Here is a 20006-nt window from a genome sequence, read left to right on the forward strand (position 1 = left end):
GAGCAAAAACTGAAGGTGGAAGTGAACCTGTACATACAGTTCATTACTTTATTTTGTAATTTTATACATTATTTAAAAGTTCAAGGTGTTAAATAAACCATTTACATACATTTAGGTGTCTGAATTAAGTGATTTTATAGTACAAGTGGGGAGCCCTGGGAATGAATTGTATTTATTTACATTCATTCCTATGGGAAAGTGGGTTTTGCTTAATGCTGTTCTGCTTAGCGCTTGTTTTTTCCTGAACCAATTAAGAGTGCTAAGCGGGGGTTGCCTGTATACAATGAATTGACCGGTCAATTGACAATATTAGATAGGTCAATTGACCGGCTTGCCAACTCTATAAAAAATAAATAAAAACTTTCTTTTTTGAGTGCTTGCCTATATGTGCATTCTACTATGGGTGACACTGAAGTACAGACCAAATTTGGGATCTCAGAACTGCTTTGCAGAATGCAGCATCAGCTCTGAAGACCAGAAATTGTATAATGCCTCATGCATGTGTGAGCAAAGCTCCAAGTTGCTGCTTTTACAGAGGTCTGGGATGGATGCACTTTTCAGAAAATGTACTTTTCACTTTGCAGCTAGTGTTGCTTAAGCTCTGGTGGAGTGTAGTCTGCATAGTCAGGTCAATCCTCTTTCACACAAATTCATGCCTCTCAGCAGAGAGATTGCTTTGCATTCCATCCTCTCTATTATGGTAACAAAAGTCAGGATTATATGAATGGTTTTGTCCTTTGTAAGTAAAAGGATATTTCATGTCTTATGACCAGGGATCCTGGTTTTCTCTGATAAAAAATATCCCCAATTTTCATATTAAAAAAGTAACTCAAAATCCAAATTTTTCTACGATTAAAATTAAAATGTAGATTTTGGGTTACTTTTTTTAAATCTGAAAATTGGGGATTTTTTTTAAATCAGAGAAAGCAAGTATCCCTGCTTATGACCAGGATGCAGGGACTAATGTGGAAACGAATATTGGTTTGGGATTTTCACCTGAATGAACAACTTTCAGTGGGAACTAAAGGAGTCTCCTTAGGATAGCTTCCCCAATAACAGGCAGTGGAGAGGAGATTCTGTATTGGATTTCTGTTACCTTTCTTGCTGAGACAACAGGGATCCAAAAAACTCTTTGCTGACAAATACAGCAGGGAACACAAAGCCCTGTATAAATGGCTAAGGCAAGGCTGTCCTACTCCTTAGCAGCTGACGGATGTATTCACCATGCAAGCCATTGCCTTGAATGGTAGGCCAATAGCTGCTACAATAACTACTTAGATCCCACATGATCAGTTATCATATTGAAAGGAAGACCTTTCAGAAATGTCAATACAGTGGGATAGGAAAACAGTTGACTAGTGGATGGTAAGCCAAGACCATTGCTAGGTACTTCTTGCCCAAACTTAGAGACAGACTACTCCAAGTCCAAAAGCTTGTACAAGATGGCAAATATCTAGATTTCATACAGTAATGGAAGTTCTATATTCTTTCACACCAAGGAAAAAAATCTCATCCACTCAGGGCTGGCCTGTCCTATCCTGCAAAATCTGCGGTTGCAAGGGGCCCTGCAGCCAAGGGGCCCCCTGTGTTTAGCCACTTGTCCCCCATCCACCCCCCCGCAGCTGCTGCCGATTTCACATCCAGCCGCTCGCCACTCCTCCCACCCTGCCACTGCCCCTGGCTTCTTTGGCCTCTTGCCTCCCTCCCCCACTGCCAACGTCAGCTTCTTCATGTCAGGGGACCCCAAAACTATATTTTGCAGGGGACCCCAAAAAGTTGTAGGCCAGACCTGCATCCACTTTATCAAAATAAGCATGTCTCAGATGTCCCTGCTAACCAGTCATGAACCAGTGAAGAGCAAGACTACTCTACACTTGAGCAGCATCAAACATCAAGGCTGTGACAGGAGAAATTTCAGTTCAAGGAGAAGGATCCTCTCTTCTTCCTTAGATAAAAGATATGGGAACAAAGTAATGATTTTGGATTATCAGATAAGAGATGTAGAACATCCAAAAATAAAAAAAAAGCGGAAGTCATTGCCATGCATATCTAGTCTGGCTCTACAGCTAGTTAGATGAATCAGTAGGAAGACATATACCTTTGTCCACAAGATCAAAAAAAAGCAGCATTGAATGGGGATCCTGTAGTCGGTTAGGCCTCTCCTGGGGTGAAATGACTGGGATGTCACAGTTTTTATTTTAAAAGGTCTCAAGTGATTTAGTGGATCAGTAGTAGAACAAAGAGGGTTGCAGGACTGTTTTTTTAAGTGGCCTGACTATTGCATGTTGGGCTTCTTTTCTGGGTATAAATGGCTAAGGCAGGGCTGTCCTACTCCTTAACAGTTGAAAGATGTATGCACCCTGCAAGCTTCTGCACTACGTGGCTCCATCCTAACCCCTTCTCCTACCATATAGGTTGTCCTGGCCATGCAAATCCCAGTGGCATGAAGCAGAAGCTAAAGGAGAAGGGATCCCCAAAACTCTGGTTGTTGCCATGGTAGGGGCAGTGGTGGCAACACTAGCAGCAGCTGGAGGGATGGAGGAGTGACATCCTTCATGGTTTGGATGCAGCCTGAGGGCTGCTAGTTTGAAAGCTCTTGGTCTAAGAAATGGTATGACAACCTAGAGTGAACAACTCCCTCCCCTCAGATGGTGGTTCCTGATCCTCCAAGAGAAAGACAACTTCTGCCTTTGAATGTAAGGTTGTCTGTAAGCCAACTTTAACATTTTATTGTCTCTCAAGACTGGCAAACTCCTCTCTAGAGTCAGGTAACAAAGTTGTCTAGGAAGGCAAGCCTCTAGTAAAACAAGAAATTGTAATCTTGACAGCAGGGTCTGAAAATTTAACTTTAAACTGCAGAATAATTTTTATGGCTTATTAAAAACTTTACCCCTTGTTTTTGAGAGTGGTTTTGCACTGATGGGATATGTTATTTGGCATCATCAGTACTAGACAGGGTAGGAATTCCTATTTCTTTTCTATCTATAATAAAGTGGGAACTGCATGGCTAGAGTCTTTCAGACTGTAAGAGCTACCATAGTGGGTCGACCAAACAATCAAATTCAATATCCTGTCTCTAACAGGGAAGACCCTGGCTTATACCTACCTTGAGTATGCAAGGCTGAAGCCCATCTACTGCCCTTTGGAAACCTGCTATTGAGGTTCTGGCTGCACTTCCCTCCCTGCCACCCCTTGCAAAGTATCTGCACAGAGTCTTGTTACCTTTTAGTCAGTCTCTTCCCGGCTCTGATTAAGCTCTCCATTTACCAATACCAGGAAAGTTGTGCTGGCTAGGGGGGAGGGAGGAGTCAGGAAATCCCATGCGACTGTGGGGTGGTCTTCTTTTTACTTGTCTGTGCACATCGCCAGGGAGAGTTTCACTAGGCAGCATCCACAGCTCCTTAGATGTTTGAGAGGCTGTGGGCATTACCTGATGCTCTCGGCACAGTTTTCCCTCTAGGAACCATAGTTATAAACCCATGACCTGTGCTCCTTTTCTTGAGAATTTATTTATTTTTCATTTGTTTCAACAAGTCAATTGTTATATAGTTCATAGCCTCCCTCTAACAACTGAGGGGGACTTGTCTTTACTAGCAGGTCTAGGCCCACCACACTTACTAGCAAATAGGCTGTCTTTAACATTAGCAAGTAGCAGATAAGAAATGAGAGCATAAGGCAAGTAATTAGACCCTTCTATTCTGCACTGGTGAGGCCAAATCTGGAGTACTGTGTCCAGGTTTGGGCCCTTCACTACAGAAAGGATGTGGAGAAATTGGAGAGTCCAGCAGAAGGCAACAAAAATGGTTAGGGGACTGGGGCACATGACTTATGAGGAGAGACTGAGGGAGCTGGGCTTTTTTCGTCTGAAGAAGAAAAGACCGGGCGGGGGGGGGGGGATTTGATAGCAGCCTTAAACTACCTGAAAGGTGGTTCCAAAGAGGATGGATCTATACTGGTCTCAGTGGTGGCAGATGACAGAAAAAGGAGCAAAGGTCTCAAGTTGCAACAAGGGAAGTTTAGGTTGGATATTAGGAAAAACTCTCCCTAGGAGGGTGGTGAAGCACCAGAAAGGGTTACCTAGAGGGGTGGTGGAATCTCTACCCTTGAAGGTTTTTAAAGCCTAGCTCAACAAAGCCTGGGCTGGAATGATCTAGTTGGGGTGGTCCTGCTTTGAGCAGGGGGTTGGACTAGATGACCTCCTGAGGTCCCTTCCAATCTTCATTGTCTATGATTCTAAGTTAGAGTGATTCACACTGTCATACATTCTCAGTTACCAATAGTCATAAGTTTAAGATGTTCAAATGATAACATTATATTCTTGACTGCTGTGTTCAATAAACCCTGACAGATCTTTCCCCCGCACGTTTTTCTAATCCCTTTTTGACCTCGGTTATATACTAGGGGCCTCTACATCATCTTGTGCCAATGATTTCCACAAGTTAATTGTCCATTATGTAAAAAGTACTTCCTTTTAATTTTAAATCAGGTACCTGGTAATTTAACTGGGTGGCACCTGTTCTTGTATTGAGACATAGTGAATAGAAGTTTCCTATTTCATGCCCCCAGACCATTTGTAGTTGTATAGATCTATCATGTCCCCTCCTTTCTAAAATGAAGTGTCTTTTTCAGTCTCTCTTCATATGGAAGCTGTTCCATGCCCTGGTTCCCTTTTTTGCTCTTCTCCATCTTTTCAAATATATTAACTTTAAGATGGAGTGACCAGAAATGCACACAGTATTCTAGATGTAGATGCACTATGGATTTGGCAAGGTCTGTTACTACCCCACTTGTAGGCAAGGCCACAGTTCTTGAAGCTGAGTGAAGAATTATCTAGCAGCTCTTGCAGCTTGTGGATTAGTTACTCAGCTTCCAGAGGTACCTAGCAAAGCAGCAACCACTTCTTTTCTTTCTGTCTTTAAACCCTCTGAAATGATCCAATAACGAAGCACCCATGGAACAGTCATTTTGTTCAGGGAAGAGGAACAGATAAAAAGAGAGACCATCTCAAAATAGAACAGAAATGGCTCTGATCTCTTTCTGTTTTTTCTGAGAAGTGTTGTCCATATGCAATTAAAAAAAAAAAAAGTTTTGCTAGAAAGCTCTCTTTTATTCAGAAGACAACTGGACTTCATTTTATGTGCATCCCATGTAACCTTTTCTAGAACTTAAGTCTTGAAATATACCTCCTAAAAAGAGCGATTCCTGAAAATAGGCACTTCAAGTACCTATACAGACTGGGGGAGGGGGGGGGAACACCCCCAAAAACAAAAACTTATGTATCAGATAAATGTGCAATTTGAAAAAGTCCTTCATGTCCTATAAAACCAGACACTAGGCCCTCGGTTTACAAAACTATGGACCTCAAACCCCAGTATCTCAGATGCTACCAGCTGCAAGAAGTTTACAAGTCAGTGGTATTTCAGACTCTAAAAAAGTCAGTTTACAGAAACTAAAACTAGTAAGTTTTTGTTCTTTGAACAAGCTATTCATATTCTTTTCTAGCTTTTGTGAATAAGGTCTTATCTTATATAGTTTCTGATGAAGCTTGGAAACATCTTGGCAACAGTGATTCAGCACTAGCATATGGCCCATCATAAACCCCAGGTTCTTCTCTGTAGTACTGCATATGCCTAGCCAGTCATTCCTATCTATATTTGTACATGCAATTTTTCCATCCTAAGTGCAGGACTTGGCACTTGCCCTTTTTGAATTTCATGTAATTTATATGAAATATTGTTTTCTAGCTTCCTGCTGTGGATAAAAACATCCCTTTGATCAGAGACAAGCAGGCTCACTCTAGTGCCGTCATCCATATAGAAGCCATGGGAGGTGGGGAGGGTGTAAGTCCAGGTAAAGTATCCTCATTCCATTCTGGGTGAGCAAGCTCAAGAGTAGGGGGAGTGTCCTGTGACTCCTCACCATCACTGAGGCGAGGTGATGCTACCAGAGCTACTTCAGCCAGGCTAGAGCCAATAAAAATCAATGGTGCAAAATCTGAACTTGACTTTAAAAAGTATGCACAGGATTAGAGGGTGAGCATAGGAAGGCATCCAGGAGGATTCTTTAGCACAAGATGATAAAAACAGACAGGGAGCCAGAACTCAGCCCATCTCCCACCCCCTTCCTCCAGCAGAAGTACCAGCATCTCTTGTGACATTCAAAAGGTAAAACAGGTGACATTCTGGCTATCAACAGTTTGCAAAATAATTTGAAGGATGCCTTTGAGATTTTTCACTCAGATGCAAAGATGCACATCTACTGAAATTGTCTGCTCTAATGTTCTGAAGGTTTGGAAGATGTACTAATTTCTTAGGTGGACTGCTTACCTGCATAGGATGACAGATCTTATATCCCTCTGTTGATATAAAGCGCTGTGGTGGTACTGTCTGTCATGACCTTGACATGTCATCCCTGGGTTTGTGATTTAAAAAAGCCTAGCATGCTCTCTCTGCAAGGCTCTAGGTTCTAGAACACCGTTTCATCTCCTTGAAAGATCATAGTCCTTGCAGTTGAAGGTTGTCAACAAATGGTTCCTACACAACTGCAATCAAACAGCTGGAAGGATAGGAATGGGGCCACCATTTCAGAGAGGATCTAAGTAGCATGGGAACAATCACTTTTCTGTCCAAGGATGACATGACAGACAGGTGTCAAGACTGCATGCATTTAAGGCATAGTCTGATATGTGATGTTCCAAAGGCCATGTGGCCTAGAATTGACAAATTCTTACTGACATGGCCAGCAAGATAAAAATTCAGTAGGGACTGAAATTAATCCTGGAGGAAGTAGCTCAAGGAAGTAGGTTTGAGGCAACTCAAGAGAGGACTCTAAGGTCACTTTTATGAATTCCAGTCTCTGAACAGGAATCAGACCTGTACACCAACAGGCACAATCCCTACAACAGATGCTATGAAAACTTTTTGACACTTACTTGGAATATTTTTCTTTTACAAGCAAATTATCAAGTTTGGGTGGGGGGAGGAGGGACGTAGTACACTGCTTCATTGTTCCTCCTGAGATAGGTCTCTTAACAACTTTAAGAATCTTTCACTATGAGGCCATTTGTGTCGTGGCCTAACTCAAGAACTCCGGATGGAAATATTTCCCATGAGAGGGCATGATAGCAACATGGAAGTAAGTACTCTGCAGGTTAAGAGAGGCAAAGCAGACTTCTCTTACCGCAGAGACCATATGACAGTGGCTAAGCATTACTGTACTATCTTGAAGCTGCAAAAAACAACCACCACCACCAGCAACCAACCAGTGTTGAGCTTAACTCGAGATGGGATACCACTCCCCTAACATCTTGGAGCAGGAACTGGAAACACTGTGGAAGGCCTTTTCCCTGAGATTCAAAAGATTTCCCTCTATTGTTCTTAAGGCTAGCAGGGATGTTCTCTCTCATTGAAGCCACAGCCAGGCATTTTGGCACTTGGTGCAGGTCATGCAGAATGCCCCCTATGAACTATTATGAAACAAATTCCATTTGATTTGGCATCCCCCGCTATGTAAGGGTTCCTGGTGCCAGTATATGGTTGGCACTGCCCTTGCTGTGGTACTGGTTGAAACATTTTAAGAAAGGTCTATGAAAAAAGGTATGCGAAAGTAGAGCAATAAGCTGTAAAAAAGGTATAACTAGCCATGATGGTCTTTAGAATAAAAATGATCTGGGCCCATGCTTACAGAAAACAGACCAGATGGTTGTTGAAGAGATGAGGATGGCAAAACCTGGGGCAGTGGAATATATCTTTTACCTGTACCATTATGTTTTGCCTGGCTGTGGAAGGATGCCAAAAAAAAAAAATGCAGTCATGGAATCACAGAAAAAAAAGATAGAAGGGAACTCAAAAGAGGCTATCTAGTCCAACCCCCATACTTAAGGCAGGATCATCTTAGTCACAGGTAGGGGCTAAATTTTAACTAGGCATGCCACAAATTAAGCCCCACACCCTCCAAGTGCCACTCTGATCCCCCTCCCCAATCTGTTGCTGTTTTCTGCTCTTTACCCTATCTGTTGCTGTGCTGCTTGGCACCCCCAATCTGTCATGCCTCACATAGAGGCTGCCTGTGCTACTTTGGATACTTGCGCCACAGGTTGACCACCCTTCATTTAAAACTATCCCAAATCAGATGTTTTGATTAAACTGCATTTAAAAATCTGACAATTTTTACTGGTAATGTTCCAAAATTTACATAGTTAGAAAGTTGTTCATACCTTAAATCTCATTTCTTGCAATTTAAGCCAATTACCTCTTATCCTGTGCCTTGTGGACATGCAGAACAGATAGCCATGCTCCAGTATATTTGCAGGTATCAAAATTGACAGACCTGTTTGTAATTCTGAGTCCTCCGTTCTCCTAGTTCCTTCTCTTCTGCAGGTGTTTTTTAAGGGTTGGTTGAGCATTATATTTGAACTTTTCAAATCATTTGGAATCTCAACAGACACAGGCTCTGCAATCACTTTAGTCAATTCTTCAAGTATTGGGGGGCGGATCATATCAGGCTCTGCTGATTTAAAGTTATTTAAGTCAATTTCTAACTTGTTCTTTTCCTTTTCACATGTCGAGGACCTACCCTCTTGTTGTTCGTTAATTGTGCTAGTCATCTCTCAGTTGACCTTTGTTGTGAGGTTTTTTTTTTTTTATTTTTAAAACTTGCTTCAGCTTTCTCTACATTGTTCATTATTAACTTTTCCTTTTCACTCTGTAAAGGGCCTACACACATTTTGCCTATTAATTCTGATGTGTTTATAAAGTGCTCTTGCTACATTAGCAAGGGACATGAACTATTTTAATTTGTGCCTTGACCTCCCTAATTTTGTCTTTAGCTGCCTGTGATTATACTCTCTATAAAAATAAATATGGCTAGAGTACAGATTTTCATTAAGTTTCAAGTCACAGGCTCATGATTTAGCCTAGCAAGTCTTTGGATTAAGGTAGCATGCTTTTGTGTCCTTTACAGAATGTCTTTAGGGACTAACAAACGCAAGGCCTCTTTTTACTTACCTTCAACAGGACCCTACCTAGCATTTCCAAGTCTGGTTAAGTCTGCTTTTCCGATTGTCGATTCTTTTTTTTTTCCCCCTTTATTGATGAAGAATCCTTCCTCTCAAGGAAGCACTTCCCCCCCTCCCCCACCCCACTTATTTACAGACTGCTGAAGACACCAAGATAGGCACACGTGCACCCTCTGTGGAAATATGAAGAGCTAACTCATGTACACCAAAGAAGAAAATGCCCTTACAGAGCATGCAGCAGTTGCCAATAAAGCTACAAAGACCCTCCTGAAGTTTTATTTTTTGAAGCAGGGTATTTGGGTAAAACCTAGTTATGAGGTCCTTTACGTTTAGATCATGGTGGTGCGACCCTGGAGAAGCAGCATTGGAACAGGCTGCCTAGGGAAACTGTGGACTTTCTATTGTTGGAAATTTAAGAGCAAGGTAGACAGACACTGCGATGGCCACAATGGTTTAGTCAAGGATGATCCTGCCTCAAGCAGGAGGCTGGACTAGATATGACCTTGTGAGGCCCCTTCCAGCCCTACTTTCCTGTGATCCTAAGAGCAAGTGAATGTGAGTCCAGGGCTTGCTAACCAGACCAAACCTTTTCACTAAGTCTCCTACTCATCCCTAATAAGCAGCATGAACGGGATACAGCAGCAAAATTAAAAAAGACACAGGAGCAGAATCTAACTCCTCACAGTACGTGATGTGATTAGACCTGAAGTAATTGTGACATACCCCAAAGAAATTCTGCAAGGGTAGTCAAACTTAAGTTACATATACTTAATAGGGTCCATAAGTTCTTGTAGATAAATTAAATGGGTGATCAACTAGCTAAAAACAAATCATGACAGATCTTCCATTGCTGCAGCCCTTGGAGCTCCTTTAAAGACAAAGAAACTCTTTTGCTGACTCAGATCTGGCCTCCTGTACTACATTGGGGAAAAAGGAAAAGCAGCGTCTTAAATTCCACTACTCAAAACCGTGCAAAATCTGCTCTGAACTCTTATAGATTAAAAAGAAGTTTGTTAACTTTTGCAAGATCTGCTTTAAAACTTAGAGTACAGAAAAAGAACTAGCACTTTTTAGTCATGTTTTTTGCACTCTGTCAGAAAAAGAATCTGGGCTAAAGATAAAAGTAATGCATAAAACCTGCAGTCTCACAGGAAAGTATGAAATGCTCTTATTGTTTATAGTAAGATATTAGCCCCAAATACTCAAATTAACATAAAAATCTGATGATCCATTTTGGTAGCCTTATTTGTATTTTTTTAAGACAAAATAGTAGATTTTTCTGCAATTGGCCATTTTCTAGAGTTGTGGATATATGAACTCCTGCAAAATAAATCAGGTGTACTTAAAAGATGAAAACAGGAATTACTGTACTTGAAAAGAATGGCATGTAAAATAGGGATGGCATGAAAAAATTACTCTAGTGACAAACTAAGTATATCTGCACTGAACTGTATACACTGCATAGTGTAACTATTGATTTGCATTTCAAGAAAGCATCTTAAAGCTTAAGACTGAAACAGCAGTTTGTCAGGAGACAGAGTTTAAATTCTGAATTGGGTTAGAATATTCTAAGACAATTCTGTACTTTGATGCATTATATATTAAGCAGTTTTAGACTGCTTATAAAGTCTATGTTTTAAACACACAGTAATAAAGATCGTGTCAGGGTCTTGTTGGATAGTAATTTTGGGCAACTCCTACTGCTCTTAGCCCCTGGATTGTCCACATACTAACACCTGAAACTAGTTTTAAGCACTTGAGACACTTACATATGCTCTGGGGGAAGGCGAGGAGGGAAGAGGGCAGGCTGGCACTTTAATTAGAGTTCTGAGAGCCGCTCTAATTAAAAGTGCTGCTGCAGCTCATGTATGTGTCCCTGCACTTCAAAATGTGGCAGGGGAGCTTGAATTAAAGCTTGTTTGACAAGTTTTAGTTCAAGCACCCCCCAGTGCCATTTTTAAGTGCAGGGATACTGATACACGAGACGCAGGAGGCTGCTGGAATGCGGTAATTGCCATGTGCCAGCAGACTTCGTTGAGTCTGCCCCAACATGCTGGAATTCCAGAGCAGCCTCTGCGCTCATATATAGGCGCCCTTGTTTCACAGCTCAAAGTTATGCCTCTCCAAGGCAGGATCATCTCTGATCTACAGGGATCCTGGTTCTCTAAAACAAACAAACAAACAAACAAACAAACAAACAAACAAACAAACCCCACAACCCAATTTTCAGATTAAAAAAAGTAACCCAAAATCCACATTTTTCCATGATTAAATTGAAACACCACTAATATACATCTAGTTATCTACCTATATATGGTAGTATTTCATTTCAATCATGGAAAAATATGGATTTTGGGTTACTTTTTTTAAATCTGAAAATTGGGGATTTTATTTTTAAATCAGAGAAAACCAGGATCTCTGATCTACATTATCCAACTTGTGTTACACTAAAGCTGCAGCCACAGTTACTCTAGGTTACACCTTAGTGTAACCACCCCATCTATACCCCCTTCTTTGCTGGCCCAGATCAAGGCCACTGCCCTCCCCCACTTTCCTAGCACCCCAGATTCCCACTCACTACCCACCCCCTCTCATTTACTTGTGGCTGCCCACACTATCTGTCCCAGGGGAGCTAGCAAGGAAGGGTTAACTTGCCCCCTGGTCCCCACAGCTGCTGCTGCTTTCTGGGCCTGAACAGAAGCAACATGACAGCAGCAGTAGCTGGCAGGCAGGTAGGTTAACTCTTCCCCTGCTTGCTCCCCTGGGACAGACAGCACAGGCAGCCACAAGTAATGTCTGGGGGTGGGTGGGGTGGGGTGTGCAGCAGGAGTGAACTCAGAGGCAATGGGGGAAGAGCCCTGGGGCAGGAGGGGCCTGGAATGAAGGGGGAAATTCTTTGTCCTCCAGGCCCCTCCTGGCCCGAAATGCGTCTGCTTCAAACCTGAGCTACCACTAAACACCCATCAACATTTCTGTGGCTCACAGTGTAAGGTGTAACAAGGCCCTAAATGAGTAGACAGCTATTTTGTTATAAAACTAAGAAAAAGTACTCCATTTCACCTTAACACATCATACCTTTATGTTTTAAGAGACTGCAGCAAAAAACCACTTAACGAAAAATCTTTAATTCTTAAGTTAATTTCTGATTTGTTTCATATTTATATTTTTTTGGAAAACTGTTAATACAAACTGTAAAGTGTTCACACAGAGGTTTAAATAAGATTATTTAGAAAAGTTGCGCATCTCAAAATAGTTTAAATAATATTTTGCTAATATGACAAACCAAAAAGACATGCATTTCCTTCGTTCAGAATCAGCTACCAATTATATTTTCACAACTATAGTAGTGATTGAAATGTTCCATTTGGCCAACTTTTTTTGTACATTTGCACCTCAAACAGCATTAACCAACTTTCTATAAGTTATTGATATGCAATTGCATTCAACTTTAAACAATATATAGTCAAGATATGCAAGATTCCCGTACCAAGAGGCATGTCATTAAGTTTGACTTCTACATAGCATTATCAGTTCTTTTGACTCAGAAGTGGTTAAAATCCAAACCAGAATAAATGAAGTTAGAGCTAGATAATACTGTATAGGGGAAATTCTGCGTAAATTTAAACTAGCAAAGTTTGTTCTTGCATCTCTTCACTGGAGCAAATTAAATGAATAAAAACCACACAGCAGTGAACTTTTACACAAGCTTCTTATTGTATTTCAACGTCATTTATTGAGGAGTGAATGAGATACTGTCAGACATGCCAAAGACACTTCACATTCAAGGGCTGGAAGCTGAACAGCTTTCCTCATTGAGTCACTACGTAAGCCTTTTTTAGAAACTGAAAGGGACATCAATGAGGTCTTCATGCTTGATGTTTTTATCTTCGATTTTTCATCTTTTGATCTACTAGTTTGCTGGGCAGAAGGGCATTTTCTACCCTACAAAAAAAAACAACAAACCTCACACTCCAATTAATACAGTTAACACTAGATGTATAGAAATGTTTTCATCTGTTATAATGTACATCTACTGCTGAATAACAGGTCTTAAAGCTGTTTCTTAATCCATGAAGTCTAATGAGAAAATTCAACTTGTTTCCCTTTCACCATCATATGGATGGCTTATACCGTTAGAAAAATACTCTTCAGTGCTATTGTAGGGTTTACAGGGAGCTTCTTCAGCATTGTGGGAAAGAAACCGATTTAAACACCATTCTGAAAGAGTGCTTCTTCCTGCTGCCACTGCCTGTAGGTTGTAGAAAAATGGCCTACATACACTACAGTTCTCTTTTGCTCAAAAAAGAAAACAAAGAAACCTAAACAATAGGGTAAACGTTTATTTGGAGTTATTTTCTTGCAGATGATAATTAAGGCCCTTCAAGCAGAATTCAGGAGCTCCTGTATGGCTGCCTGTTGGTCTGCATTCAGCTGTGATATGCATTCAGTCCACAATCCTCCAGAGGTCTAAAAAAAAAAAAAAAAACACAAAAGGATTTCTTTAATGAATACAGGCTGGAAAAAAGTTATATTCAGGACCTAATTTTGCAGCATTCAATGCTCATCAAGTTATAGTCTGTTCAACTTATTTCTAAGTATAAGTCCTTGGCTATACAAACGTGTACTGACAAAACACACTAATGTTCGTTTTGTTTTGTTCCGAAAGCACTACAGACAAGACCTTAGTACTTGGGTCTGAACCTCCTAGAGACTCCCTAGAACTAAAAAGGAATCAAGTCAAAGCAGGCTAGACTCCATTTTTTATTCTTCTGAAGTTAATTAACTACAGTTTGACCATTCACTCATGCTCCTGCAAACAGAACTGCATGGTACTTTTTTTTCCTTTTTATTAAGTGGAGGGGTATCCCTAGCCATAGTTTCTCACCTTTGATACTGTTGTATTGTGTGCTATTTTTGTTTTTTCCAACTACAGTGAAATTACTTTTAATGAATCTACAACATTTTGAAGGTATTACACCTTTCATAATAGAGGAATAATAAACAAGTGAAATGTTTATGCATCACTACTGCCAACAGAAACCCGGGAGCAGGGGACAGCTTGCCCCAGAAATAGACTATAAAAAAAGTCTTCCAGATTATAGGCTTAAATCTCAACTGTTGCAAAAGCAAATGTAGAGATTTTAAATGCATTTAAAACCACAAAAGTTTGTGGTCTTAAATCTGATATATTTTATCAGATTACACTGAAAACCTTAAGTCATTTTACATCACTGTCTGAAGGATAGGGCAAATGTAAGTGTAAAGATAGTGCACCAAGATTCACAGTAATCTATAAACAATGACAATTTAATGCATGAAAGCATTTAATTACTTTTGGTATGATCAGGCATTCTGTATTAGCACTTTGAAATTGACAGTGAAAAGCTCAGTATTTGCAGGTAAGAATTTTCCGTCTTTATGAAGTCAAAATAGCTAGATAACATGGAAACAGTTCACATTTGTTGCCTCAAGCAGCTGAAGTTTATCTCTTTCTCATTATTCTGTACTTTTCTCCAGCTTCCATAGGCAGGTGGCAACTTCATCCATTTTATTTTAGAGATGAAACATTTATTATGCATTTATAGCAGGCATAAGACATTAAAATGTTAGAATAAAGGCAGAAGGTACTTTAAAGGAAAAGTAATGAAATTAGTAAAAAGCTCAAGTCTTTCTAAAAATTTGTGTCATTTGTTTTTAAATGAAAGCAGTGTTCTTCTACCTTTCAGAATTATGGAAAAAAAAGGCTTTGAAGAACTATAATCAAATGCTGCCCAATGCAAGGCCTCTTTACACACATACTTTATAGTTTATGGAATAAACTAATCATTTTGGCTGCTCTTCTCTGTACCTTTTCCAATTCTATTACATCCTTTTTGAGATGCAAATACTTAAAACAAAAAACAAAAAAAAAAAAAAAAAAAAATCAATCAAAAGACAACCTCTATTCAACTATCACGGCTATCCAGTTTAAACTGGATTTCATTGAATTAAACAATTTGGAAAACTCCTTCTGCATAAATCATTTACTGGAGCATCATTTTTATTATGAAGACTAGCCCCGAATACTCTGTTAACAATTCAGTTGCTTCTGAAAACACATTAGAGTTATTCCCCTGAATAAATTTACATTTACCTGCACTTGGCGAACAACATTAGCCAATCGTTTGGTACACGGATCTTCATGTTTAATAGCTTCATGAATTTCACCATCCGCAATTATACCAAATATTCTTGGAAGATTAGAGTTGTTGGGACCAAGGACAACTGTGTTGTTACTGTTAGAGATAAAAAAATATGTATACATATATATATTTTCAAATAAGCAAGGATTCAGTATATTCTTGTCTATGGAAGGAAATCATCTTTTCCCATTAAGAACGAGCAAATTAAAGCTGAACATTACATAACAATTATTCTATGTTTTGTTAATGGAAAAAATGTCATGTACTTTGTTTAGATGATTCCCCAAACCTATTTTGTATTTTTATACTGATACATTTCATAGATTTCATAGACATTAGGGCTGGAAGGGACCTTGTGAGATCGGGTCCAGCCCCCTGCCCAAGGGGTAGGAAGTCAGCTAGGGTTAGATCACCCCAACAAGATAAGCATCCAAGTATTTCTTAAAGGTATCCAGAGGAGGTGTTTGCACTGCTTCTGGGGGAAATCTATTCCAGACTCTAGAGACTAGGACTGTAAATAAGTTTTTCCTTATGTCCAGTCTAAAACAGGTCTTCTAGTAGTCTGTGACTGATAGACCTCGTCTTCCCTTGGTGTGCCCTGGTGAACAGATGTTCTCCCAGTTCCTCATGCACACCCCTTATATACTAACAGGCTGCCACCAAGTCACCCCTGAGCCTTCACTTATCCAAGCTGAATGTGCATCTACAGATCCAGATGGGTTTCCTGCTTCAAATTTATCAGTTTTAAGAAGTTTTTGGACCTAAGCATGAGTATTACTGTATTCTGTTACAAGCTCTACTCACCTTGGTAAAATTTCAAACAAGAGACCCTCTCTTTCAGTAATAAGAAGATTTTCAGTCCCAATTAAAGTAACGGTTTTCAGTGTTAAGTATGAGGTGACTGGGAAATGCTACTTCATTCCCTTCTCTTTTTTTTTTTGCTCCCTCCTGAAGAGCAAGCTTAAGGTTGTAGTTGATGCATGATGTAAAATCAGCAGTGTACATTTGGCCTTTATAACACTTGAAGGGCTTCTGTTTACCACCATGTAATCTGAATTCAGATCTATTAGTTTTGGCTTGAGATATTTTATTTTATTACACAAACGTGATTTTGTCCTCTGTGCAATACCACAGAATCAAAGAATCACAGAGAAGTAGGGCTGGAAAGGATCTCCAAAGGTCATCAGGTCCAACCCCCTGCCTGAGCTAGGATCATCCTTGTCCAAACCATTATACACAATCCTAATCTAAAGCAAGGGTGGGAAATTATTTGGGCTGAAGGGCCACACAAGGGAGTTCTGATGAGCTACTGTGGGCCAAGTCAGCATGAGGTGGTCCAATAAGATGAACTGGAAGCATTATGACAAATCTTTGCATTTCTTAAAAGGACCTGCTCCCCAGAGTCACATGAACAGCCAATCAATGCCATTTTTCCTCTGAAGTCTTCATTAGTTTGGATTGAGATATACCACAAAACAAGTCCTTTAAAAATAGAGCAGTCTATAATAACAAAGTGGGTCAAGGAAACTGTATAGAGGAAGAGAGATACATAAGAGAAAAAAGCAGCTAATGGGGTGGTATCCATGTTGATACTTTTTTTCCTAGTTAACCATTCACCAGGAAACACACCAATGACAGATTTATTTTTCAGTTTCAAATTTTGGTCCACATTAAATACTATTAGACTTTAAATATTAAGTAAGCTTTAGTTTGTCTCATCCCATTCTTCTCCATGAAACTAACCAGGAAGAGAAAGACAAGAGTTAAACTGCTAGGTACACCTCTTTAAAAAAAGGTCACTTCCCACTACCATAGGAATTTCTTCACTAACACGCATCAGGTACTAAGGGTCCAAAGACATACTGGGTGAGTCTATTGAGCAGTAAATGTCTCTTGTAGACAAAGTTAGCTGCTCAGTAAATGTCTCCGCGTCTACATGAATGCTCCTGATAGGCTGGAGTAAACTAAATTTACTCCATAGTACTCACTGCCGGCCAACCCCACACATGCTGCCAGCTAGCCCTAAACTGAAGCACCCTTGTGCCTCAGCCAGCCCCTCTGCAGTACGTTAAGCCAGGGGGAGCAGAACCAGGTGGGCAGGAAGCCCGTTTCATTAATTGCACAGGTAGATGTGTCCACTGTGGGGATAAATTACTTTCAACATCTCTAGAACAGTATGTATAGGGACATACAAGAAGACAGTTGGACTAGGGACAGATATTACACAAACTGGTTTAAACCTGTAACAGAACACAAATTCAGTGCACATAAACCAGTTTGAAAATGGCTGAAACCGGTTTGAGATAAACCTGGTTGAACGCAGTATCAGACTCAACTGATTTGGGTCAAACCTGTTTATGAAATATCTGTTTCATACCCCTTCCTGGTTTAAGTTAAACCCCAGCATCCCAACATGCTCTCTGAGAGGGGTAGGGCTCTCTGCTCCAGAAAGCTGGGCTGGCCCCTGCCCTGTTCCCTGGCTGCAGTTCTAGTGGAGACTGCACATACAGGAGGGTCTGCCTGGCTTCCTCCTGCTCCCCCCCCCTCCCCTCACCACGCCCTGATAAAGCAGGGAGTACTCCCTCCCCTCTGCCTTACACAGACACCTCTTAGCGTTAGCTAGCATACAACATGCTGGCTACAGTCTGCGCTGTGGCTAACAGGACAAAGGCAGATAGGACTGTGTCGGTTTAGGGCTTTTTGGGGCTAATCAACAGGTAGTTGATCATGTCCCTCTGTTACTTCCTTGGAAAAGCTGTTTAAGAAGAGCTTGAACTAATGGAGAGAGGCTTTGTTTTCTTAATGAGCTGATAAACATTGAATTAGCAACTCCCTGCTGGGCTGCTGGGGAGGGGGGGAAGCGGGGAGGGCACCCCCCCTCTCTAATTGGAGCATCCTGTGGGGGCCTGGCCATGCCCCACCTCAGCTCAGCACTGTAGAAGGGAAGGGAAGGGAAGGGATGTTTTAGTGCTCCCCAGCTTCTAGCCTGAGCTATTGCAGGCATGTGCCTGCATTTTTTCAGTCCAGAGGGGATGTCTGTGTGGTTACAAACCAATTTAGCCTAGACTAACCTGCAAAGATTGAATCAATTCAAGCTCAGGCTTTTTGAATGTCTGTCCCTAGTCTTACTGTGGACCAGCAAACATGCTTATATCCTGGCCCACTAGGACTTGTTTTTCCATTCCCCAGATAAGATAAAAACCTTTAAAAATAAAAAAAGTTTAGAAAAACTGTGGGGCTTCTACAGAAGAGCATTAGTGTCTTTGAAGGGGGGAGGGGTGCAGTTTATTTTCAATTAAAGTAAATAATCTGACCAGAACAAAATGGATGTTCTTTTGTTTTAAGACCACATGCAGCTCAAGGATCCAGATCACAGCATATTTGAATACAAGTATGTTTGGTCCAGAGATTACATGAAACAAAATTAATGAAAAAATTCTGCCAAGTTTTTGATTACATCAGAAGATGAGATTCAGTAATAGATGGTAAATGTATTGCTAGCCTTATGTTAAGCAGTAAAGATCACAGCTGCTTAGCAGCCTTTGAAAGATTTTCTAACATATCATGCAGTAGTCAAAACTTTCAAGAGATTTCTGGGGTTTCTGGTGGTTTTATAGAGACTTTCCCCATGACTAGACAGACAGATCTGTACTGGCTGTATGGGACAATGGGAAAAAATCTAAGTAGTATCAGAATTCCTGGTTTCAGGATAGGATTTCAGCAATTGTACCATCCACTGCAGAACGCTGTTACTAGAGACATTACATCATTCAGTAAAATGGGACTGTTTGGACTATCTACTTATTTATTCAATAGCTGCTGTGAAGCTTCAGAGTGCTTGAAACCAAAAACAATTTTTTATTCTTGAATGTGTTTTGGAGGGCTGGGGGGGGGGGGGGAAGGAATGTTGCACATGAAAGGAAAGCTGTCAGTGCTGTAACAAAGCAACACACACAAAGCGATCACATGAAAAGATCCCTTGGAATTTTCTTAAAAACTGTCCTGCTGGAACAACTTCATCCCAATGTCTGCGTGTACATTTCTTGAATAAGATAAGTGACTTCGAACAATAACAGTTTGCTATGGAATGTGAAACACTAGAGAAATTCCTTAATTGAAAATAAATGCAAACATAACCAAAAGTACATTTACTTTATGCATAAAATACATTATCTTACCTCTCAATTAAGTCACATAGATAATTGAAAGTATGAACAGCTTCTTCTTTGTCTTCATGCAGTGGAAGCCATGATAACCAATGTGGCAGGACTTCTTCAACATTTACACAATCAGGCTTGAATTTCATGATCTTTCCTACTGCCGAAATGCAGTTCTCTGTTGCATTTACATTCTCTTTGGTTTTGGCATCTGGTGACTGAATAACTCTCACCAGCAATGGAAGCGCCTCTGTAATTGTGCAACATAATAAAATAATTAACGGGGAGCCAAGTTAAATGGTTGCATTTTTTAGCAAAAGTATACATTCTACTTTAACTGCAGTACCTGTGGGAAACTTAATACCACAATTAAACTTGGGGGACTCCACTGGAAAGTTGTGGACAGTGCAGTCCCCCAAGGCTCAGTCCTTGGACCTGTGCTAATCAATGTCTTCATAACCGACTTGGATGAGGGCATGGAGAGCACTCTGTCCAAATCTGCGGATGACACAAAATTATGTGGTAGACACACTAGTGGGAAGGGATCAAATCCAGGCAGACCTGGACAGGTTTGAAAAGTGGGCAGAAAAGAATAGGATGCAGTTCAACAAAGACAAGTGCAAAGTGTTGCATCTAGGGAGAAGGAATCAC

General features: G+C 40.5%; 1 protein-coding gene across 2 annotated transcripts in view; it reads right to left on the reverse strand.

Moving 5' to 3' along the window:
• Positions 1-12706: 12706 nt before the first annotated feature.
• The window catches only part of IPO5 (importin 5), a 77475-nt gene continuing 70175 nt past the window's right edge, over positions 12707-20006 (reverse strand). The window contains exons 24-26 of one of the 2 annotated variants that reach the window (XM_006272634.4): positions 19377-19605; positions 15150-15291; positions 12707-13483 (exon numbers count right to left, since the gene is read on the reverse strand). In XM_006272634.4, coding sequence (XP_006272696.2) covers positions 13397-13483; positions 15150-15291; positions 19377-19605 — 458 coding nt within the window. In that variant the 3' untranslated portion in view covers positions 12707-13396. Of the gene's footprint in view, positions 13484-15149; positions 15292-19376; positions 19606-20006 lie in introns of those variants that run through there. The other variant, XR_009459215.1, reaches the window with a different exon arrangement.

Source organism: Alligator mississippiensis, chromosome 1, assembly GCF_030867095.1.
Source record: "Alligator mississippiensis isolate rAllMis1 chromosome 1, rAllMis1, whole genome shotgun sequence".
In the NCBI taxonomy this organism is placed as follows: Eukaryota; Metazoa; Chordata; order Crocodylia; family Alligatoridae; genus Alligator; species Alligator mississippiensis.